The 25,851-nt window shown below is 40.7% G+C and overlaps 1 protein-coding gene across 1 annotated transcript in view; it reads right to left on the minus strand.

Annotated features, from left to right (window-relative positions):
* The window catches only part of DNAJC1 (DnaJ heat shock protein family (Hsp40) member C1), a 191,537-nt gene that overhangs the window by 33,469 nt on the left and 132,217 nt on the right, over window positions 1–25,851 (minus strand). Inside the window, exon 9 of the mRNA XM_069547412.1 lies at window positions 4,994–5,113. Within this exon, the coding sequence (XP_069403513.1) occupies window positions 4,994–5,113 (120 nt within the window). The remainder of the gene's footprint in view (window positions 1–4,993; window positions 5,114–25,851) is intronic.

Here is a 25,851-nt window from a genome sequence, read left to right on the forward strand (position 1 = left end):
CATATGATCAAGTAAAGTTTATCTTGGAAATACAAAGGGGGACCTTGGTAATATATTCATCCTTATTAGGTCATATGAGAAAAGTTAAAACTGTTTTTAAAATTTCACTTCTATTCCTGAACACAACTGTAATAAAATCAGAACTATAAGAATTAAAGTGAAGAAAATTTCCCTAGCATAATAATGTATTTCTCATATCAGACTGATACTAGAATTGATCAGACATTGGGTTTTCTTATTAAAATGTTGAGCAAAAAGTCTAATCACTATTATTTGCAATATAATATTTCTTTGGAATTGTTAGCTAATACATTCAAAGATAACAAAAGATAAAACAGCAAAGCATCTGCAGAAGGTAAGATTATCCTTAAACTGTAATGAATTATTACAGACTCTATTCAAAATGCGGCCAATAAGGAGGTAAGTTACAGAAATCAGTGCACTAGCACTTTTCACTTATTTGATGAGCAGTGATGAAAGACAAAAAATTTTGTTCAGAGACTATGAGAAAGTGTCATCTCTCACACCACCAGGGACATTGTATATTGTTACAGCCTCTCTGGAGGCCAATTTTAGAGTTACCAAAGGTTCTAAAAACATCCATATTCTTGAATCAAGCAGCTCTATTCCTAAGCCTACAAGCTAAGGAAATACATAAATGGAAAGATGGATGAATTTTTTTTATAAAAAATCCCAATAAAATTACAAAAAAAGAAACACTTGAGTGACAATCAGTTGGGTGCCCCTTAATTATCGCGAGACAACATGGGAGTGTGTAGGTGTTTGGAACAAAGATGTAGATCTTTGTTACCATGGAAGAAGCCTAAGCCTGTGTTTCACAGCAAAGAGAAAAGGGCAGAATACAAACTAATACTGTTAAAATTATGTAACTGTGTGCCTGCATAAGAAGACTGAAGTCAGGGATGACATATAACAGATGTGTGTGAGGGAAAGATTTGGTAACACATTATTATCTATTACTATCGGATTGAAAATTTATTAGGTTAGCTAGTGACTCATCTAGCAAGAAGAAAGGAATAAAGGACCCATTCTAAAATTTAATATCTTTAAGGGTTGAAAGGGTGAGAGAGGGAGGAAGAGGAACATAGACAAGGCTGGTCGTCAAGAGAACTTTTCACATACTTTATATGAGCAATGATAAGAGACAAAAAATGTCCTGTGTTTATGAGATGATGAGGACCGTTACAACTGTGGAGTAGTAGTTTGCTTCTAAAAGTCACAGCAATAACATGTTTGCCAAAGTATGAGTTAAATTACTAAATTCTACTCTGGATCAATACATGGAAAGTTATTTGTTAAATCTGTAATTTGTTAAAAAATTAACGCAAAGTATATTTTAACTGATACATCTAAACTGAAACACCTACTTTGAAATATTTTAAATGTTAATATATGCCTTTCAGCATTATATATATATATATATATACACACACACACATACACTATATACTTAGTTCACTGATAAAAGTCTTATTTTCTATTGAATAAGTCACTTATATGTTATTATGGCAATTGTTTCAAAAAATGTTAAGTTCCCCCAACAAGTATCTCCTCTCTAGCTGTGGCTATAGAAAATAAAATCAGGAATTTTATTATACTCTTTCTTTTTCACCTGCATATGGGAGAGTTATCTAACTGCACACCTCTCATATTGGCACTAAGCTAATTACTAAAGTCTGTTTAAATCTATCTACCTATCTTTTGTTTTGCTGCCTACCTGGGCCTTTTCCAAGCAGGCAGAAAATCTCCAGTCGGTCTGTTATCACAACCAGAATGCAAGAGATTATGATTCTGGAGAGAAGCAGAATCAGTTTACATCCTTTTCAGGCAAGAGAAAAGGATACTACTTCACAAGCAAGAAATCTGAGGCTCCCTGACCTTAATTTAAAAAACCTGCAGCTAATAATCACATTAAAATTGGTTTTACATGCCAGACAGTTTTTGTTTCCTCTGTTGCTTTTACAATTTGAGTGTCCTTTTGGTTACCAAAATTATTTGCTGAAAGGCATATATTTCATCTGTAATAAGGTTAAGTCTTAAAGTTTTGGTATATTTAAGTTAAAATTTTTTGTATTTTTTTTTTTAAATAAAGCTAGTAACATTCCTTGTATTTATCCAGATTAGAACCTAGCAATTTAACTCGTAATTATGACAATACTGAAAACTCCTTGAGGAGCAAAATGAGTTTTTCATTGTAATCTGTCAACCCAAATAAAGAACGTATACATTCCACCACGGGTACACTCTAACCCCTCCCTAAAAAAGGTCAATTGTTTCTTGAAGGAAAGAGAGCTCTGCCTGAAGCTACACATTTAGCAAGAAAACAGGTCAAAGAACAGATGTGCAGAGCTGAAGAGAATTGGTACAGGTGATCTGGTCAGTATGCAGAGGCTCCAGTGACAGCAAACTGAACTTGGTTTTTTTTCAACAGTGGAATACTTAAGGACAACAAATCTAATTAACACCATAAGGCAAAATAAGTGATCTTCTAAAGGGTGGTTAGCTTTCACTTAACATTCTACTAAAGGAACTGTATTAGCCAGACCCATTTCAGCTGCTCCAATATAACTCGCTGTTCCACTAAATAAGTTCTGTCTTCAGACACTTCTCTTTTAGAGAGAGCGTAGCTTACAGTTTGTGTGTATGTTACTGAAATGAAACGTTCAGTCCAGCTATGGAGATGATGCTCACAAAATGAAAACACAATGTGAGTCTGTATATGTGTATACCAAGAGAAAAGTTACCGTGGCACTTTCGGTGCCCCCAAAGTTTAGGCTTACTAAGTATTTATTTCCAAGATACTTTTGGTATTAATGAAAATATAACTAAATACTTGGGGGGAAAAAATCTCACAGTCATATTTGCTACTTCCATGATAAAAGTAAAAAATATCTATTAATATTATAGTCATGGAATCATTCTCCCTTGGGTAAGTCTAAGAGAAGAAAAAAATTATGGGATGAATTTGCAAAAGTGTGAAAAGATGTCTTTATCTACACCAAGGCTGCTCTTTACAATTACCTCAATTTTCTAGATCTATGATACTAAATAGCAATCCCAAGGCTCTGTTGGTTACGTGTATATTAGCATCTCCAGGAAGAAGGAAATGGCAACCCATTCCAGTATTCTTGCCTAAAAAATTCCATGGACAAAGAAGCCTGGCAGGCGTAGTGTCTGTGGTGTCTCAGAAAAGTTGGACATGACATAGTGACTAAGCAACAACAATATTAATGTTTAAACTTTCATCTCTCTCCTCGAGAATAAAGACTAAGATTTTAATGACAATACATTAAAATACTGCTCTACTTTTTATCTGCAACTGGGCACTATTAAAAGTTAAAGGCAGTCCTCTCTTCAAAGGAGACACAGCCAATTGAACTGTAAGTTTTGGGGCCCTTTAAAACCAATGACTGTTTTATAACTCTGAAAGTATTTTAGCAGTTTTTAGTAACAGTAGTTATAGAGAGGACCATAGTACTTAAAACATCAGTAACCATGGAACATCTTTAATCTGGTCAGATTACTGATAAGGCAAAGGCATTATTAACTTATCTTTACAAACAACCTTACAACAAGATAATAAAATGCATATACCCTAACATTCTTAGCAGAAGAGAAAAGCCATAAGGTTACCTTTTCTAGTCACTTAAGATAACTGGTCTTATCTTGAAAAAGCGAAAAAACAAACGACAAAAAAACAAAACCCCAAAGTTATAAAGATAAAAGCAAGGGCTGACTTACCACATGATCAGACTTTAACTCTTAACATAATTAAAACATCTCACAAAAATTTTTAAGTCTTGTAAATGTGATTTTTAAAAGACCTACTATATGGTACTAAATACATTAATATACAATTTGAAATTCTCAAAGCAGCTCCTGTCCAAATAAAAAATGACAAGAATGTTTTGTTTCTGAATTAAAAAATGGAAAAGTTTACTGTGAAAAATAACATTTATGCAACAGGTAGGTTTTTGGGTTTTTTTGGTAGTTTTGCTTATTAATCATTTTGCAGGGTTCATTATCAAAGACCCAAAAGTATAGTAATAGAATTGAACGTGAGAAATCTGAATCTTTGATTTCAGTAACTCTTTCAATATTTTAGATCTATAGGATTTATTTTAAAGTAAATTAGTAAAGAATATTTAGTCATTTATGAAAATAAGGATCATATTGATGAAAATAAAGATGTCTACATTTCAAATTAAACATTTACTGAATATTTTAGTACATACCTGGTGCTGTAGTGGGTACTTTTGTAAGATTCTCTGCCCTAAATTTCCAGTGTTAAATCTAAAACTTTCCAGACAGACATTTGGTTTTTTAAATAGTAGGTATGACTAATCGTATATATTAAATTATATAGGATTATATATTTATACTTAGTATATATAAACAATTATTATATATATAATTACAGTTATATGCATATAAATTTTTTCTGTTGAACAATGTGTGAAAATGAATAGTAGGTATGTTTTAAATAAAAACATAATTGGAATATTGCTCATTTAACTAATGCAAACCACCAGTCTACCTATAGCAGTGTGTACTTCAATGTTGAGAAGATCCAGCTGAAATATAACTAATTCTGATCAGAGAACTAGTGGATTAGCCAAATATTCATTTGGATTTTTCCATAACATCTTACGAACTTTTGGGCCAACCCAGTATTTTTTCCCATAGCTAAAGGGGTCACTCTAAACACAAAAGCTAGCATTGTTTTTCTATGATTAGGTTATAGCAGCTTAAGTCTTCAAATACTAGAATTCCTCACACAGCTGTTAACTGTAGGCCAGGGGACCGGCTGACATCTACTTCTTGCCTATTTCGTTAATGGTTTACTTCCAGGTCCTAAAAGGACTGGAGCCTCTCTCCAAGGACGATGTTGGCTGTGCCTACGTCCGCCTTCTACACAGGCGGCTCTTTCCGGTTTGCCATCTCCACGCAATGCAGATCTGAATGAACTCACATCTGTCACGGATCGACCCAATTCGTGGGCAATCTTTTCCCATCGACCTGGGGTCCCTCCTGGGAACTTCACCATACTTCTTGTCAGCTGGCTGAGGTCCTCTTCTGTCCATTCAGGTGCCTGAAGAACATTAAAGAACAACAATGTTTGCTAAAACATTTAATAAGCCTGTGAAATTAAGTATTAGCATCATGCTTTCTGCAAAAATAACAATGTTAAAATGTATCTGATAGTCTGAATGAAGGTCTGGGCTGCATCTTTACCGTTATGAATGTATGTTAGAATGAACATCGTTAGAATGTTCCCATATGCACTAAACAATGAAGAAGCAGTATTGGGAACCCAAGCTTTTTAAGACATTAAAAAAAAAAGGTAAGACAGTCATTTGGAAGTGCATTGTGTGTCACAGATACCTCATGTGAAGTTCCTATAGAAGGTCTCGAAGTTTTTCAGAAGTTTTTCGTTTTTAATGTAAACGAAAATGTGAACAAGTAAATGTACTAATTCCAAATCAGAACTGAGATGGAATTTTCATTCTATCTAAGTCTAAAAATCATGTTGTTTTCAAGGAGTTAAATTTAACAAGTGCTAGCATTCATAAAACTTGAGAACAGAAATAGAAACTCCTGCAACCAAGACTTAAACCATCTGATCCATGCAAAGAAAGCAACACTTCCTTTTTGAGAAGGTAAACAGCTTCTTAAAAATTGGTCAAATGGTTACATGAATATGGAAATACCTCAAAGATTGTAAAAATCTTATTTGCAAAACCCAAAATTATAAAAGTGGGCATATTCTCTGCATTTTATTGAGCACTACCACTTGGTGAGAGCCAAAGCTGAGAAAAGCAAAAGAGCATCATCAAATAACAAATAATGACACGACAATTATTTTACGTTACAGCACTGGTTCCTACCAGAGGCAGTAGCCATGCTGGTGTTATACTAGACTCTAGGAGTCAGCAGCGAGATGGAGGAAGCCACCTTATTTTCCTTTAATTAAAAAGACAGAAGGAAGGAAGGAAACCTTTGAGACAAATACCTTTTCTAATCACCATTTCCGATAATGAACAGGCATACATCAGGCCGTTTGCATTACAGAACCATCAGCACAGAACAACAGTCGGAGGTGAGTGACCCCAGGGACTATCTCCGCAGCCCCAGCACAGCGTCTCCCTGACACTAATCCTCCCTGTCATTCTCCCACTGCGCTCTAACCACACTGACATCCGCCCGCCTCACTGCAAGCTTAACGGGCCCTTCCTGACTTCTTACTGTCTCCCCCAATCAATGGTTCAAGCGTGCTCTTTTCACCATGTCCAAATGGCAGCTTCACTCAGAATCAAAGTGCGCTGCCCCTGTTAAAGGGCTTTCCGAAAGGCTCCCCTATTTGCATTCATTTGCAAAGCAAACTACTTTTATTCACTTTGTTCTGCTATCAAGAATGTTCCCTGAAGCAGATAAATTGGCATAAATACAACCTGCCACTTAAGAGTCAGTAAATAATAGCCAATAGTAGGGAGGATTTTATCAATCATTCTATTTTGTATCCACTAAAAGCTGAAAGCCTCAAACATATTCATCAGTACGACCCTTATGAAACATGCATAAATTCACTTCTATAAAGAAGGTGGCCTACACTGAGTATCGTAGTTTCTTTGATATTTAATGAATATCAGAAATCTAACTCTCCATAACAGATCATTTAAGCATGTACACTGAAAATTATTTTTTTACTTTTTGCTTATTTGTTTTTACTTTAGGGGGAAAGTATTATTCAGATATTATTTAGAGGGACATAATTGGATTTTCTAGGAAATCATTTTTGCTAAAAAGCTGCAACTTTAATAATTATACTGATTGGTAACAGAAATGCATGCATTACGGAGACTTTATATATGCTTAATAGTCTAGAGTCGTACCATAAAAAGCATTTAGTTGATGCTGCACAGAGATACAGTATTCAAACCATCCATCAGTGCAATTTCACAGTAAATCAAATCATCTTATTTCTGTATTAATTATAACAAACATTCTTGGAGCAAACAAAATTGTCTAAAATGTTAAAAAACATAAACTAAAATAACATTTTTAATAGATTGGCCTTCCAACTATGTTGCATGTATGAACAATGGGCATTAAGACTTCACCTAATTTTAATTCCTTGTTAATGAGTCTAAAAGGACTGTGCCACTTTTTCTGGAAAGGGAAAAATTTAAATTAAATATTTAGATATCCTAAAAATCATCAACTACTTTGAAAATCTTTCCCTTTAATTTCACTGTTATTTCTCAGCCATGATTTTATTATTTTTTTAAAAAACTAGATCAGTAATGACTAGACCATAATCTGAAATCTTTGAAGAGAATCCTTTTAGCAGTTCATTATTCTCTGTTCCAGCCGTACAGCACTTTGCTGACCATAATTTCTCAGTAACAGTGGGTTGTGTCTTTAGAAGCAACAGAGCCTTTTGCGATCCAGCTACCACAGCAGCCGTGCAGGGGGCCACGGTGTGAATGTATTCTCCTTGTTCTAACCTGGAGCCAGCTGTAGCTGTGAAAGTCAAACGAATGCAGAAGGATACTGCTTTGCCGCTTAAAACCACGCATGTGCAATATTACTGAGACACTGGGCCAAAAATTCACCTCTACGGCAAAGCAATGGAAGATACCACATGGTGTGGGGACAGCTGTTGTGACTACACAGCATTCCAGTTTTGCATCAGAAAAGCTGTGCTCTGGGAATAAATCTGCATACTGGATAAAAGTTTTCAAAATATTTAATATTTTTATGTGATGGATTCCGAAATAGATCTACTAAAGTAAGAGCTGATATAACATTTCAATTGTATTCTTTCTACCCCTTTGAGATAGATTTTTGCCATAAAACGAGCTATGTTCAAAGATTTAGTGCCTGTGAAAATCCGTAATATTCTTGGGGATAGGAGTTGGAGGATGTAGGGAAAGCATGCTATATTTTTAAAGTAACCTATATACACCTTGGGACTTACCTATAGCTCAGATGGTAAAGAATCTGCCTGCAATGCAGGAGACCTGGGTTTGATCCCTGGGTCAGGAAGATTCCCTGGAGAAGGGAAAGGCTACTCACTCCAGGATTCTTGCCTGGAGAATTCCATGGACAGAAGAGCCTGGCAGGTTACAGTCCATGGGATCGCAGAGCTGGACGTGACTAAGTGACTGATACACAGACACACACCTTTCCCCTCACAGAGTTAGACTATAAAATGTTAATTATAAGCTATCATGCAATTTATTTGGTACTAAAAACTTATAACCCAATTAAAAGAAAAATGTTAAATGTACTTATTGCCTTTTCATACTTTAATGACAAAGTCTATTTCTGTTTAATAAATAGTAGTGAAACTCTAATGAATATTTGTTGAAATAAGCTATTAATGATCCTTATTTAGTCAATTACAGACCTTACAATTTTGGAATGAACAATTTTTAATAGATTCAACTAAACTCATAAATGCTCAGATTTTACCTAAGAAATAATATCCTTACATAGCAGCAACCAGTTAAAAATATCAGATATATATCTAATAATGTAGACGGTATATCTAATGATCCAGTAGCGAGCTACCTTCTAATTCTATAATCGGTACTGACACTGTGTTTTAGAATATGTATTTGGCTTTCAGCTATTAAATTTTCATTTCCAAATTTGAAAATTGAGCAGTTAATTGACTATATATGTGGATAAATAGTATATTAAAAAATCAAACAACAAAATTAAAAACAAATCACTTCACAAATGTCTTTTCACTCTTAGGGAAAGAATCTCTTCTTTGAAGCAAAGCTTGCAACCTGTCCTAAGGTATTACCAAAATGTTGCGACCCTTGAGGAGCATCACTGTGGCCAGGAAGGCCTCCTTGTCTATGATTTAGCTATCCTGCCAAAAGAGAGATGCCCTCTGGATCAGTGATCCTAAAGTGGGGTCCGGTGCCAACCAGCAAACCAGTTTTGTTAGCCTCCTGTGACACAGTTCAGAAACTTACAGCAATCGAACACTGCCACTACCACCAAGTGCAGGCTCTTCCTTTAGAGAATATAAGCTGGTTGTTTTAGCTGTCAAACTAGCAAGGTGAGTCACACCAAATGCGAGCTCCAGTCCTATCCAGCATGAAAGGATGACAGCTTGGTCAACTTTTAAAACCTGGTCCTTTACTATAGATGATTTGAGGAACACTGCTCAAGACAATGCAAATAGTTTAAAAAAAAATTTTTTTTTTAAGCAGTAGTAAATGGGCCCTTGAGAAATGGACTCAAAGAGGTTTGATCTGTTCCTTTTCAAAATATTTTATGCCACTAAGTGTTGGGGGGATTCAGCTTCTAGTAAAAGATTCAGTTCAGTTCAGTTCAGTCGCTCAGTCGTGTCCGACTCTTTGTGACCCCATGAATCGGAGCATGCTAGGCCTCCCTGTCCATCACCAACTCCCGGAGTCCACCCAAACTCATGTCCATCGAGTCGGTGATGCCATCCAGCCATCTCATCCTCGGTCGTCCCCTTCTCCTCCTGCCCCCAATCCCTCCCAGCATCAGAGTCTTTTCCAATGAGTCAATTCTTCACATGAGGTGGCCAAAGTACTGGAGTTTCAGCTTCAGCATCATTCCCTCCAAAGAAATCCTAGGGCTGATCGCCTTCAGAATGGACTGGTTGGATCTCCTTGCAGTCCAAGGGACTCTCAAGAGTCTTCTCCAACACCACAGTTCAAACGCATCAATTATTCGGCACTCACCCTTCTTCACAGTCCAAGTCTCACATCCATTCATGACCACTGGAAAACCTTAGCCTTGACTAGACGGACTTTTGTTGGCAAAGTAATGTCTCTGCTTTTAAATATGCTATCTAGGTTGGTCATAACTTCTCTTCCAAGGAGTAAGCATCTTTTAATTTCATGGCTGCAATCACCATCTGCAGTGATTTTGGAGCCCAAAAAATAAAGTCTGACACTGTTTCCACTGTTTCCCCATCTATTTCCCATAAAGTGATGGGAACAGATGCCATGATCTTAGTTTTCTAAATGTTGAGATTTAAGCCAACTTTTTCATTCTCGTCTTTCACTTTCATCAAGAGGCTTTTTAGCTCCTCCTCACTTTCAGCCATCATAAGATAATGGTATATGCACTGGACTGTAGGAGGAAAAGCCATCTCTGAGGAGGCTGTCATAAGCTTCATCTTATGTGACATTCTACTTTTCAATGTACTTAAACCATCCAATAAGAGTTGTTGGTCTATGTAGAGATAAAGAAGCTGTTCTGTTCAAAGATGGTCATGAATGGTGGTGAGGGAGGCAGTAAGAGTTAACAGATTCTATAGGATACAGAAAAACATGCACTATCTAGTATATATATAAATTATACAGTTTGTGTCTTTAAAAATGAAGTAATTATATACTCGTACTTGTTCATAGGTGCATTAAAAAATGTCAGGTGATAAGTAAACTAATAACTAGTTTGGAGGGGTTGGGAGTGGCAAACAGGTGGAGATGTAAAGATCTTTACATCTAAGTTTCTGAGTCAGTGAATGCAGTACTAACCATTTAAAAGTTCCTATACACTCAACACACAAAATGCCTCAGAGTCTGGATGTGATCTATATGGAGTCTTATCCTCACTTAAAAACTGCATGATCTTAGTAAGGATTAGGCAGAGGGAACAGCAAAGTGCAGAGCGCCTTTAAGCGGGGCACGTCTGTCTGGTTCTGTCTGAGGAACGAGAGGACCCGGGTGGCTGGAGCAAAGCGAGCAAAGCAAGCAAAGGTGGCAGGGGGAGGAGACAAGGCCCGGTGGGTAGGAGGTAAAGTCACAGAAGGGCCAGAGCCCACTGCAAGGGCTGGGATTCATTAACTCTGCCTGACACGCGATGTCATTGGAGAACTTTTTTTTTTCACCCCTTTCAGTTGGTTGAGTGCTTATTTTCCTAATTGGGGAAGGCTTATTTACAAAACTGTGGGCCAAGGGGACCCACATAAGTGAGTGCACTGACAGTGCTGATAGCTCAGTCCTGCAAGACACCCACAGAGTCACCTTCCTTCCAAGGTAGAGTGAAACCAGTTGTAGGGACACAGGTGGCCCGTGACAACCACATCTGGAACCACAGATAATTTGGTTTGTGACAACTTATTGCACAGCCCCAACAGCTGAGCAATGAGGAGTAAGATGGGGGTGTGAGAAGAATCTACGTCTTTAATGAGAGTACTAATCTCTGCCTTTCTTATTCCTTCACTCAGCTTCTGTGGCCATTCAGAAAGGAGTAATCATAAATAAATGTAATCAAGGGGATGGGATATATTTGTCCAGAAATGTTTTTACATGGAAAAATGTGTGAAGTCTTACTCGAAACTATGATATACAATATTCAAATTGTAACCCAGTGTGTTCTAGAATCATCTTCATAATTTAATACTGTAATAAAGAGCTGGCTCCATCTTATGATATCTGATTGCCGAGAGCGCTGAAGTCTCACTTCTCTCTCTTCCCCTTATGTGCCACATCTGGCTAAGCTTTTCAGGAAGCCTGGGAGATGGAAACCTTGCAAGTCCCTCCCTGTGTATGAGAACCCTTATCCCCGCCCCACCCCACAATAAAAAGCCCCAAGCAGCCTCCTTTTCTTGCTCTCTCAAGTAATTTTGGGGCCAACAGGGAAAGCCTCTTTTGTATCATCTTGGTGTGCATGACTCAGTCCCGACACTGGGACAAAATTTCGGGTGTGGAGGTGGTGATCCTGTCCCCGCTAGGTGGCCACAGCAGTTGGCACTAGAAGCAGGACGTTCGAAGGGTCACCGCTACCTGGGGTTTGCTTCTCTTGCTTTGGTGTACTGCCTGATGCTGCATTTGCTGAGTTCTACCAAGCCTCTGTCATAGATTTAACCCACCACAGTTGGAAGCATCAATGACTGGTGTTTACAGAGAGGGTATGGGATCAGGGCCCTCCCTGAAGCAGCTCTGGGTCCTGCATCTTAGCCCAGATTCATTTGTGTCTTAGACTGAATTGTGTGTCTTGATTGATGGACTCAGAAAGACCTTGTGACCTACTGGTTGTGTGTCTCCACCAGGCATTGGTCCTGAAGAGGACTTCGGGGATTTCCCTGGTGGTCCCCAATGCAGGGGGTATAGGTTCCATCCCTGGTCAAGGAACTAGATCCCATATGCCACAACTAAGACTTGGCACACCACAACTAAAGATCCCTTATGCGGCAGCTAAGATCCAGAGAAGCCAAATACATAAATACTGAAAGACAAAGAGGGCTCAGGGGAAAAGACTGATTGCATAGACCCACAGGGTGGTCACTTGTTTGGGAGACCAGCAGTTCCCATTTGAAGAGCTAAATTACTGAGATTCACACTCCTGAAAGTAAACAGCTCACTAGGACCCTGTAAGATGCTTTTCCTGCATCTGCTGCCTATGTGTCCTGATCCTCGGATCAGACGATTAGACAGAGAAACACCCATGGCATCCCTGTGGCGCAGCCAAGTTGAAAATACAGCCAGTGTCATGGCCAAGGACCCTACTCCTGATCACACTGATTTGAGGCTCTGGAGGAAGAAATTTATAAATGTGAGCAGTGCAGAGAAGACCTCTCTCAAGAATATCCAGTAAACACCACCACCACCACAAAACAAACAACCCAAAACAACCAAACCAGAACAAACAAAACACCCTGACACATGGGGAGTTCACTTGCCTACTAGGGTTGCTGGAATGGATTTGCTTAAACAGGAGAAGTCTGTCTCCTCATAGTTCTGGAGGCTCGATCTACAAGACCAAGGTGCCACCAGGGCTGGTCCCTGATAAGGCCTCTCCTCCCGGCTTGCACATGGTCTCCTCACTGGCCTTTCCTCTGCATGTACATGCAGGGAGAACGCGCCCTGATCTCTCTTCCTCCTCTTATAGGGACATCAGCCCTATCAGATTAGGGCCCTGGTGTGACCTCAGGAGTCTGGCAGGCTATAGTCCATGGGGTCACAGAGTTGGACACAACTGAGCACACACCAAGTACCTCCTTAAAGGTCTCATCTCCAAATAAGTTGCGTGGGAATTACAGCTTCAGTGAATGAAGTGGGGGCACAGTTCAATCACTAACAAGAGGGAAGTGAACAAAAACTGAAATGGAGTCCACAATTTGGCACAGTTGGTAACAAATTTTACTGAAAAGAATTTCTACAGAAGGATAAAAAGGGCAGATTGGCTTCTGCACATCTGTAATACTGGTTCTGAATTAATATTTGCTGAAATATAACAACTGGCAAACCTTCATGGCCTTCATCAATAATGGGGCTCAAGTGACAGTTACGCTGGGCATCCCACTAAATTTAAATAAGATGGCTCCCATAATTGTTGGGAAGTTACTAAACATGATAAAGAGGACAAACAGGCATGCCTTACCTCAACCACAGGAACCATGGTCTTGCCTAAGTCCCTAATGATGAGTACCCACTGTCCTAAAACATGCCACAGTGGCCATGGACTCTGACTCAGCAAGTAATGAAAGTAAATCTTCGTCACTTACACATTATCTGGATAGAATGGAAACCCATGGACCTCTTCCTCCCCCAGTGAAATAGTTAATATGGCCCAGTGTAAGTTAAGAGAGTCTTTAATGATGGAGACCCCTTAGACAAGATGTATTTGGAGAAGCAGTTATCATCCCCACTGCTTTGCTATTTAACAGCCGCATTTGGCCTGCTCTTGGTGTTGGTTAAGAACGAATGTGCCTCACAGTGGATTACCTCAACCTTAATGCCATGGGCTTCATTAAGGTCCCCATAGCCAGCCTCACTGAAACCAAATTTGTCCAGTCAGCATCTGGTAAATATTTGGCTCTTGCAGATTTACTGAATATTTTTTGTCCGTGCCTATTTCACCAGTCCCTCGAATGCAGTTTGCCGTTGCCTCCAAAGGACACACTTTACCCAGCACATATGAGGGTACCTGGGCTTCATAGGTGGTGCTAGTGGTAAAGAGCTCACCCACCAATGCAGGAGATATGAGACACGGGTTTGATCCTTGGGTTGGGAAGATCCCCTGGAGAAGGGTACGGCAACCCACTCCAGTGTTCTTGCCTGGAGAATCCCATGGACAGAGGAGCTTGGCAAACTGAAGTCCATGGGGTCACAAAGTCGGGCATGACTAAAGTGACTGAGCACATGGGACCACCTGTCACTGTACACAGTCTCTGAGGGCAAGCTCTCAACTACAGCCTGCCCTCTCCAGGAACTCAGGTGAGACATTATGATCTTCTCTTTGGAACACTCGTTTAGGACATATAGATACAAGGCGCTCACAAAAAGGGGGATGGGCTGTTGCCTCACACATAGGGTGGGGCCCTGTCTCCTTGATTAAATTCCTCAGAAGTATTTGGGAGACTGAAGGCTGCTCCATCTATTTGACACTGTCAAGAAATAGCTATGGACTCTCACCACCCACAACTTCCTTTAGGCTTTATATTCTAGAGGAAACATTTCTCATTTACAACTTGTACTTTATGCTGTTTACTTGCAAACTAGTTCACCTCGAAAGGGGCCCCCTCTAACAAAAGGTTCTAGAATCTGTCCAAATTGTAAAATAACAGATACTCCTGTTAGTGTCCCCCAGAGACTCCTTCACTGTAGAAGTTTTGGCAACCTTATTCCTGTGTTAGAATCCTAATTATGTACAAGTAATTTGGCTTTAAAATGGTAAAACCATAAATATCTGGACTACTAAAATTAAACTTTTGGTCTTTTCTAGAAACTGCTTAAAAAATGAAAAAGCCACAAACTGGGAGCAAATATTCATAATGCCCAAAAAAAGATCTGATTCACAATTTATATATCCATTCTCCTGCTGATAAAAACATGTGAGTAGTTGCTCCTCCTCCTTCTCCTAAGTCACTCAGTCGTGCCCGACTCTATGTGACCCCATAGACGGCAGCCCACCAGGCTCCCCCCGTCCCTGGGATTCTCAAGGCAATCACACTGGAGTGGGTTGCCATTTCCTTCTCCAATGCATGAAAGTGAAAAGTAAAAGTGAAGTCGCTCAGTCGTGTCCGACCCTCAGCAACCCCATGGACTGCAGCCTACCAGGCTCCTCTGTCCACGGGATTCTCCGGGCAAGAGTACTGGAGTGGGGTGCCATTGCCTTCTCCAGAGTAGTTGCTAGCTCTTGGATATTATGTATTATGAAAATAGCTGCTCTGGTATTTGTGTATAACTCTCAGTGGTCATATGTTTTCATTTCTCTCTAAATACCCACTGGTGGAATTGCTAGGTCCTACAGAAACTATACATGTCACCTTTTAAGGAACTACATAAGTATTTCCCCAAAGTATTGTTTTACACTCTACCCAGCAATAAATTGCTCCAGATCCTCACCCACACTTGATGCTACCAGTGGGTTTAGTTTTGGCCATTCTGGTGGGAATGAAATGTATCTTCTTGTAATAGTTTGCATTTCCCAGATACCAGATGATCTTGAGTATCTTTACATGTGTTTAATGGACAACTGATTATCTACTTTTGTGAAGTATGTGTTCATTTCTTTCGTTCATTTGTTAACTGGGTTGTCTTTTTGTTATTCACTTGTAAGAATTCACTGTATTTTGTGGACACAAGATTTTTGTCAGATATATGTGTTTTAGATAGTTTCTTCTAGTCTGTAACTTGTATTTTCATGTAAAATTCTTCAACTTTTATTTTGAAATAGTTTTAGACTTACATAATTTCCATATATTCTTTATCTGGCTAATAATGATGTTAACCGCTTATGTAACCACTGTGGTCACAAGCTTCTAAGATGGTCCTCAGTGATTTTTCCCTCCACCTATGAATGCCCTTGCTCAGTCCCCTCCCACAACGCCTAGGGCTGACTTGTGTACCTAATAAGATACTGTAGGAATGACAGTGAGTGACTTCCAAGGGTAGGTTACAGAAGACACTGGGCAGTTTCTGTCTCGCTCTCTTTTGGATCACTCGGCTCTAGGGAAAGCCAGCTGCTAAAGCACTGAGGATACTGAGGTAGCCCAGACAGACAGGCAGTGACAGGAAGAGACAGCCTCGCCCTCAAGATCAAAGGGCAAACATTCTTACCGTCTAGTATAGGGGAGATAACTGCCTCCCTCTGTAGGAAAAGACAGTCGTGCTTACTGTTATAAAAAAATCTGGGTTCCCTAAGCTCAGGATTCCTCTTCTGTAACCCAACCCATTGGTCGACGAGGGGGTCATCTGCCCCTCTGCCTCGCTCTGTGGGAACCAGCAGGAAAATGGCAATGTTCTAGCTACTGCTATTGCTGTGAGTGATAAAACTGTCCTTTATCTCCAGGTGAAGAGTCTCATGTCTTCTACCACATCCGTGAAACTGGCAGCTAATCTACTTACTTGCAAGTGGAGTAGAATCTCCAATTCTTTAGTTTTGGTAACAAGGATAAGACTTTGACGGACATGACTTTCTGAAAGAGGAAGGGTGAGAGCCTTGCACAGACCTGAGGGAAGGCCATGGGAACCTTGTAGTGAGTATGCTGGTCAAATCATACAGTCAATTATGGAGGCAAATAGCCCTTCCATTACTGCCTGTTAGTGAGGATGAATCGTGGAGGTGGCTGCAGGCTAAACACCAGGAAACAGATTCAAGACAGCTGCCTGACAGGGGGCCTCTCTGTTCCTAACTCTCTTCTGGACTGGGGCACTTCCTTTCCGCTCTGTTAATCAGCTTCAGGTCTACACCACTGGAACAGCAAGTACTAAAATTCACTGTAGTGCTGTTCCTGTTCAGGCAAAAGGTTCTGCTCTCTTTCAGATAATGACAGACACACACATCTATAATGACCAAGAAAGAAGAGAAATTCATGGGCGTAAATCAGGCCAATCATTACAACGATGTCTGGTTTACTTGGGAGTTCAGGGGGCAGGGTGTGTAACGCTCTTAAGTTGGGGTCCCCAGCCCCCAGCTACAGACCGGTACTGCACAGCAGTGGAGGAGCAGTGGGCGAGTGAGCGAAGCTTTATTGCCGCTCACATCCCTGGTGTTACTGCCCGAACCGTCATGGCATCACTGCCTGAACCTCCTCCCCATGCCCCTGCCCTGTTTGTGGAAACTGTCTTCCACAAAATGGGCCCCTGGGGCCAGCCATTCGGGATGGCTGCTCTTAAGGACAAATGGAATCAGCTGGGCTGTCTTTCCTATATCTTGTCGACCTCAGGTCTATTTGGAAATGACAGTAAAAGGTCTTAGAGGTTTTGGAAGTGGGTCATGGCTACTTTGGGCTTCCCTGGTGGCTCAGATGGTAAAGAATCTGCCTGCAAGGCAGGAGACCCTGGTTCGATCCCTGGGTTAGGAAGATACCTTAGAGAAGGGAATGGCAACCCACTCCAGTATTCTTGCCTGGAGAATTTCCACAGACAGAGGAGCCTGGTGGGCTACAGTCCATGGGGTCTCAAAGAGTCGAACACGACCGAGTGAGTAACAACACAACACAACCCTTGGGTACTTTTATCCTTTCAGGGAGATCTACGCGAGACCGATAAACTCTTGTAAGAAACCAGGAATGAGGCCTTGATTAGTATTCAGGTTCTTATTACTTCAGACTGGATTTAGAATGCTGATGTAAGTGACCAACTAAAGAATGAGAAATTAACCTCAAGAAATCTAGGTAAATTTCTGGGATCAGCCTACCACCCTGGACAAGTCCTCAGCCCTTATGTAGAAACTGAGTAAGAATTAAGAGATGTTAGTGATAGGAGAGCAGTCGTTCTGGATTAAGGTGAACTCCACAAAGAAGGTCAGCACTGTGCAAGCATGAGCCAGCCAATGGACACCCCGTGACCTCAGCTAGAAAGCACTGTGGCAACAGTGCTGTGGCTAAGATTCCACGCTCCCAATGCAAGCGGCCCAGGTTCGATCCCTGGTTAGGGAACTAGACCCCACATGCTGCAATGAAGATCCAAGAGCCCACATGCCACAGCTAAGACCTGGCACAGCCAAATAAAAAAAAGATGAAATAGATGGTGTCAGTGACAAGGACCTCACCAGCTGATACAGATCACGGGTCACTCAAAACTCTACAGTTGCATTTGGCTTGTCCAAATCAAAACTTAAAAGCTCCCTACTCAAATCAGGGGCTTCCCTGGTGGCTCTGCTGGTAAAGAATCCTCCTGCAATGCAGGAGACCTGCGTTTGATCCCTGGGTTGGGCAGATGCCTTGGAGAAGGGAAAGGCTGCCCATGCTAGTATTCTGACCTGGAGAATTCCATGGATAGTATAGTCCATGGGGTCGCAATGAGTTGGGCATGACTGAGCAACTTGCACTCAAATCTTTTGAGTATTGAATACAGTATGTGTCTCATTTCAGCATTCCATCTGGCACTTTAAATGGACTAAACTACTTCTCAATGTACTTTGAAGGAACTCAAACCCACAAGGCTGCATTTGCACCCAACTTGCAAGCTGCTGGCATGTGGTCTGCTTTTGAAGTCCCACATCTTCGTGACTGTTTTGAGCTGTAAGTCTATGACTAATGATTCTGTCAAGTGGAGCCCAAGACAAAAGAAAACAGCCTCAACCTGGAGGCATCTCTTGGGTTTTGGACTTGTTGGCTCCTGACAGCTATCAGGTAAGCACATTCTTTTTGAAAAGCATCCATTAGCTTGCTATTGAACTACTTTGAAAAAGAATGACTGGTTTAAGGAAGCTTTGTGACTCTCCAGTCTGATACCGTATTTTGGAGTGAGTCAACATGGATTCAGGGACTCATAAGTTGAGCAGGGCTTAACAAGCCTTGCTGCTGCTGCTGCTGCTGCTAAGTCGCTGCCGTCGTGTCCGACTCTGTGCGACCCCACAGACGGCAGCCCACCAGGATCCCCCGTCCCTGGGATTCTCCAGGCAAGAACACTGGAGTGGAAATGGTATGTTCAAGAACTCAGCTGGCCTTGCCCCTCTGGCACCTGATCTCGACATGACAAAGTGGCAGCTATCCTCTCTATTCTGCCACCTGAAGCAAAGCTGCTGGCTCAACGCGGCCTTTGATTCACAAAAGTTCTCTACATTGCCTGGGGTTTTTTCACTGATGTCTCAGCCAATCATAAACCTGAGAGTATCCGACCTCAAGACCAGCTATGAAAAAACAGGATCTCACTGTGCTCAGAGAGTAGAACTGAGAACTGCGTCCTCACCACGGACTCTCTTCCAAGTTATTGTTTTGCCATTCCCATGTGATCAGCCACATCGTTACGGCTCTTGAAGGTAACGTTTGTCATGTTTCCAGCTTTCTAGACCGTTTGCAGTCTGTCAACAGTATGCCTTTTATGGCAAAAGCCACTCAACAGTGGGCCAAGAGTTAAAGTATCTGATGGAACTCAAGAATTGATTTAAAAAGATGTCTGACTCTCTCTCTCTCACCTCCTCCTGATCTTTACACCTTAGTAAGGCAGTTGGTCACTAACTGTCACTTTCTCCAGAAAGGAATCCTATCTGAGCCTCTTCCTGGGTAATGGGTAATGATTAGGCTGAAAGGAGAGGCAGAATATTTAGAAAATTTGGGATTCCCACCCTGATTCTGGCATGATGCTTCCTTCCCTTTTGACAATCTCAGACCAGGCTGGCTGGTATGCCTTACGGGTGGCAGTCCAGCCAAAAGGGGGCATACGGGTTTCAACCTCAGTTCTGGTCCAGATACCTAGATTCTCCTATTAGAGTCACATGGTCTTAGGTCATGATCACTTCACTGAATAAGTAGTAGTGTCAGTTGCTTAGTCGTGTCCGACTGTTTGTGACCCTATGGACTATAGCCTGCCAGGCCCCGCTGTCCATGGGATTCTCCAGGCAATAATGCTGGAGTGGGTTGCCAGTCCCTTCTCCAGAGGATCTTCCTGACCCAGGGATCAAACCCTGGTCTCCTGTACTGCAGGCAGATTCTTTACCATTTGAGCTACAGGGAAATCTATACTTGTCCCCAATTCAATGCAAAGTGGGGTATCTAATGGAACTTTGTAAGTTGTATAAAATTACTTTTTCCTCTTATACCTGACCCTTCCAGGAAAAAGGTCTTGGTACACGGTCAGGGATTAAAAAATGGGAAAGCTAAAGCTACTAGAATGAGATACCCCAATTTTATGGCACTGGAAGGAGAACAACCATCTCAAAATATGGAAAGGAAACAGCTTAGATCCTGAGAGATGTGGGGAAAGGGAGGAGTGTTCATAATTCTGTCTTTTACAATAGGCCCTGAACACTCTCGTGAAGGAAATGCCCTGGTACTACCCTCTCAAATGGTTGCAAGTGCCTTAAATTTAGCTGGCCGTACCACATTATTCCCTTAAATATTTCTGATGATGCTATTAAAAACAGCAGATAGCCCAGATCCTATACCTCCCAAGCTAAAACATCCATCAGCACCTCTGAGTATCACCTCCATCCTCATCCCCACGGCCATCACTCATTCTGTGCGGAAGGAAAATGTGACTCCGCTGGTGGTGCAGACCCACAGAACAGGCCGGGCTGACTACCTTTAGGTAGTTGCTCAACAGAACAAAGACTAGACCCCATTGTTAACACTGGACTGGCCCAGGAACTTCACTGGTGGCCCAGTGGCTAAGACTGTGCTCCCTATGCAGGGGGCCTGTGTTCAATCCCTAGTCAGGGAACCAGATCCCACATGCCCCAACTAAGAGTTTGCAAGCAACAACAAAGAAAAGATCCCGCATGCCACAACTAGGACCTAGCATGGCCAAATTAATAAATATAAAACTGAACTGGCCCGGCCAGGAGGCAGCATAAGAAGCAGCATCAACTTGTTCTTCCCTGTACTCATAAAAGTCTCATATGTATCCAATAATATATGCCCACTGCCCTAACAATTGTAAATAAATTCTCTTTACAAGGTCACCATTTGGATGCACCTCAGGACTACTCTTTTTGTGTGGAAACGAGCCATTATGCAAGGAGATCAAGCCAGTCCATCCTAAAGGAAATCAACCCTGAATATTCATTGGAAGGACTGATGCTGAAGCTCCAATACTTTGGCCACCAGATGCAAAGAGCTGACTCACTGGAAAAGACCCTGATGCTGGGAAAGATTGAGGGCAGGAGAAGGGGACGACAGGGATGAGATGGTTGGATGGCATCACTGACTCAATGGACACGAGTTTGAGCAAACTCAGGGAGACAGTGATGGACAGGAAAGCCTGGTGTGCTGCAGTTCATGGGGTTGTAGAGTTGGACACAACTTAGCAACTGAACAACAACAATTCCTGAAACCTGCACCCTGGGAGGAGTCCTAAGAGACATTGAAGTATTTAAGGAAACACCAGTGGTAGGTTATGTAGCCCTCAGGATACTGAGAAAATCTCTCCAAAATGAGGTAACTGACTTGTAGTTCATGTCCTCCATGAGGAAGTTATCCCTGTAATTGGAATCATCTAACTGAAAAAAGTGGTATGAAATTTGTTTCTGATTATGCAAACTGACCAGTTAAACTACCTATCATGGTGGTGGAAGACATTCAGATCAGCCTCAGCTCTCTGGCCAGGTGGCCAGCCTGGTGACCCAACTGCCATAGAAGCAAGGTGGAAGCTCTGCCATTGCTAAAGCATCCTGCTATACCACAGGCTGGGTACAAAAACTGCTGATATTCTGGCTACTGCTGTTGCTACGGGTAATAAACTGTCCTTTATCTCTGACCAGGAGTCTTATGTCTTCTATCACCATTCAGGAAACTATGGCAGGCTAACCTGTTAGTCTACACATAGAGTGAAGCTGCAGACACTTCACAGCTGGCAGTATGTACCTTTTCATTTTCTTAATGGCACTTCTTGAATGACAGAAGTTTTTAATTTTCATGAAGTCCAATTTATCAATTTTTTCTTTTACGGTTAGTGACTTGAGTATTCTGTCTCGAAAAGCTTTGCCAGTCTTAATGTTAAGTAGGGGTCAAGGTTCATTTATTATTTCACAGTTGTTCCAGTACCATTTGTTGAAAAGACTATATTCTTTCCCATTTTTAACAGTCTTGATATCACTGTCAAAAATCAATTGTATGTGTATGTCTATTTCAGGACTCTTAATATTACATTGATCTGCTGCTGCTGCTAAGTCACTTCAGTTGTGTCCGACTCTGTGTGACCCCACAGACAGCAGCCCACGAGGCTCCCCCATCCCTGGGATTCTCCAGGCAAGAACACTGGAGTGGGTTGCCATTTTCTTCTCCAGTGCAGGAAAGTGAAAAGTGAAAGTGAAGTCGCTCAGTCGTGTCCAACTCTTAGCGACCCCATGGACTGCAGCCTACCAGGCTCCTCCGTCCATGGGATTTTCCAGGCAAGAGTACTGGAGTGGGGTGCCATTGCCTTCTCCACTGTATGACATATAATTTCCATTATACAGAAAAAGGAAATTATAGTGTTGTGCTATTATTTTTTAAAAGATGTAGCATATCACAGCATTTGGGTTTTTTTCTGGTTTTAAAACTATTTTAATTTACAAATAAATATTCCATCTAGTTCAATCTTTATCCCTACTTGTGAAGTAATGCTGTATAGTGGGCAAAAGGACCTAAATCAGGACCTTTGTGGTCTCTTTTTAGCTACACTTTTCTTATACTCTACAAAAGCATATCCTGTCTTATATCCCGTCTTACTCTTCCCGAAACAATGACACTATCATCACCTATAAGGTTAAGAAACTGAAAAAAAGAGATGTAATAATTTTCTCAAGGCCACCCAGAAAGTCAGTACAAGAAGCCAAAGATTCAAAGTTCTTAAAGAAAAAAAAAAGTATTTTGGATGAAATTATAAATGACTAAGACCCAACATTTAGTATCTTATTTACTAGACTATATAAAAGATATATGTGTGTGTGGCTCAATGGTAAAGAATCCACCTGACAAAGCAGGAGACTTGGGTTCTATCCCTGGTTCGGGAAGATCCCCTGGAGTAGGAAATGGCAACCCACTCCAGTATTCTTACCTGGAAAATCCCATGGAAAGAGAAGCCTAGCAGGCTACAGTCCAGTCAGTTCAGTTGCTCAGTCGTACCAACTCTTTGTGACCCCATGGACTGCAGCACAACAGGCCTCCCTGTCCATCACCAGCTCCTGGAGTTTACTCAAACTCATGTCCATTGAGTGGGTGATGCCATCCAACCATCTCATCCTCTGTTGTCCCCTTCTCCTCCTGCCCTCAATTTTTCCCAACATCAGGGTCTTTTCAAATGAGTCAGCTCTCCGCATCAGGTGACCAAAGTATTAGAGTTTCAGCTTCAACATCAGTCCTTCCAACAAACACCCAGGACTGATCTCCTTTAGGATGGGCTGGTTGGATCTCCTTGCAGTCCAAGGGACTCTCAAGAGTCTTCTCCAATACCACAGTTCAAAAGGATCAATTCTTCGGCACTCAGCTTTCTTTATAGTCCAACTCTCACATCCATACATATTTAAGACTAACATGATGTTAACAGAAAAATTTTAGAACATGTCAATGACTTTAAGACCTCATGAGAAGGCAGTGCAAATTAGTTTCTTGTTTGTTTGTTTGTTCTGGAGCACATGTGTTAGTCTACCTGCTTGTCAGCCATGCTTTGAAATTCAAATTTTAAAATTATATTGATTAACAAATGACATAATACAAAATTATATCCTCTTGTTAGAATGATCCCTTTATAATTATTTAATGCCCTTCTCCATCTGTTATGATAGTCTTTGTTTAAAGTCTACTTTGTCTGATATAAGTGTAGTTACCCTAGCTTTCTTTTGGTTTGTATTTGCATAAAGTAACTTTGCCCATCCCTTTACTTTCAGTCTGTGTGTCCTTACATCTAAAATCAGTCCCATGTAGTCAGCATACTGATGGGTCATTTAAAGAATTATAGTTGACCCATGAACAACGTGGGTTTGGACAGCAAGGGTTCACTTACATACAGATTTTTTCCAGTAAGTGTGTACTACAGTACTACATAAAACATAGTTGGTTGAATCCACAGATGTGGAACTGGGGATATGGAGGGCTGACTGTAAAGTTCCATGCAGATTTTTCATCATGTGAAGGTTTGGTACCCTGAATCCCCATGTTGTTCAGGGGTCAACTGTAATACCAATCCTCTCAAACTCTCCAAAATACAGAGAATGCTTTCACACTCATTGATACCAAAACCAGACAAGGAAGCCACAAAAAGGGAAAATTACAGGCCAATATCCCAGATGAACACAGATGCATTTTAAAATCCTTAAGAAAGTATTAGCAAACTGAATTCATTAATACACTGAAAGTATCATATACCATGGTCAAGTGGAATTTATTCTAGGGATGCACCAATGGTTCAACATGTGCAAATCAATCAATGAGATGCACGCGTACTCCGTCACTCAGCTGTGTCTCACTCTGTGACCCACTGGACTGCCTGTCAGGCTCGTCTGTCCATGGGATTTCCCAGGGAAGAATACTGGAGTGGCTTGCCATTTCCTTCTCCAGTGGATCTTCCAGACTCAGGAACTGAACTCATGTCTCTTGTGTCTCCTGCATTGTAGGTGGATTCTTTACCTGATGAGCCATCAGGGAAGTCCCCAAGTCAGTGTGATATATACCAACATTATCACAATGCTTTTTGTAGATGACATGATATAATATATAGAAAACTAACATAAAGACTCCACCAGAAGACTGTTAGCACTAACACATTCAGTGAAGCTTCACGAAACAAAACCACCTGAAACAAGCTGTTGTGTTTTATAAACTAATAATGAACTCTCAGGAAAAGGAATTAAGAAAATAATCCCATTTACAAAAAATAAAATACCTAGAAAAGAATTTAATGAAGGAGGTAAAAGATCTGTATATTGAAAGAAACTGAAGAAGACACAAATAAATGGAAAGATGATCTTTGTTCATGGACTGGAAAAATAAGTTAAAATGTAAATACTACCCAAAGCAATCTACAGATTCAGTGTGGTTCTTATCAAAATTCCAATGGTATTTTTCACAGAAACAGAAAAACAATCCTAAAATTTGAATGGAACCACAAAGAACCCCAAATAGCCAAAGCAATTCTGAGGAAGAAGTACAAAACTGGAGGCATCATGCTCCCTGATTTTAAATTATATTCCATACCTACAGTAATCAAAACAGTATGAGTTGAGACAATCTACTGAATGGGAGAAAATATTTGCAAATGATATGATTGATAAGAAATTAATATCCAGCTATATAAACAGCTCATAACACTCAACATCTAAAAAACAAACAACCCTATTTAAAAAATGAGGCAGAAGAACTGACTAGACATTTTCCCACAGAGGAAGTGCAGATGGCCAACAGGCATATGAAAAGATGATCAGTATCACTAACCATCAGGGAAAAGCAAATCAAAAATCACAATGAGATATCATTTAACATCTGTCAAAATGGCTACCATCAAAAAAGAACACAAATGAATAGCACTGGTGAACGTGAAGAAAAGGGAGCCTTGTACACTGTTGGTGAGAATGCGAACTGCTGCAGTCACTGTGGAGAACAGTATGGGGGTTTTCAAAGACTAAAAATAGAGTTATCATATGACCCAGCAATTCCTCTTCTGGGCATACCCCTAAAAAACACCAAGCCACTAGTTCAAAAGATACATGCACCTCAGTGTTCACTAGCATAACATATGACCGCCAAGATGGAAACAGCCTAAGTGCCTATCAACAGACGAATGAGTAAAGAAAATGTGGTAAACACACACACATACCAGGAAATACTACTCTGCATAAAAAAGAATGAAATTCTGCCATTTGCAGCGACATGGACGGACTTGGAAGGATATTATGCTAAATGAACTAAGTCAGAGAAAGGCAAATACTGTATGACATCACTTATATGTGGTACCTAAAAAACAC

This window comes from Ovis canadensis, chromosome 13 (genome assembly GCF_042477335.2).
Source record: "Ovis canadensis isolate MfBH-ARS-UI-01 breed Bighorn chromosome 13, ARS-UI_OviCan_v2, whole genome shotgun sequence".
Taxonomy (NCBI): Eukaryota; Metazoa; Chordata; class Mammalia; order Artiodactyla; family Bovidae; genus Ovis; species Ovis canadensis.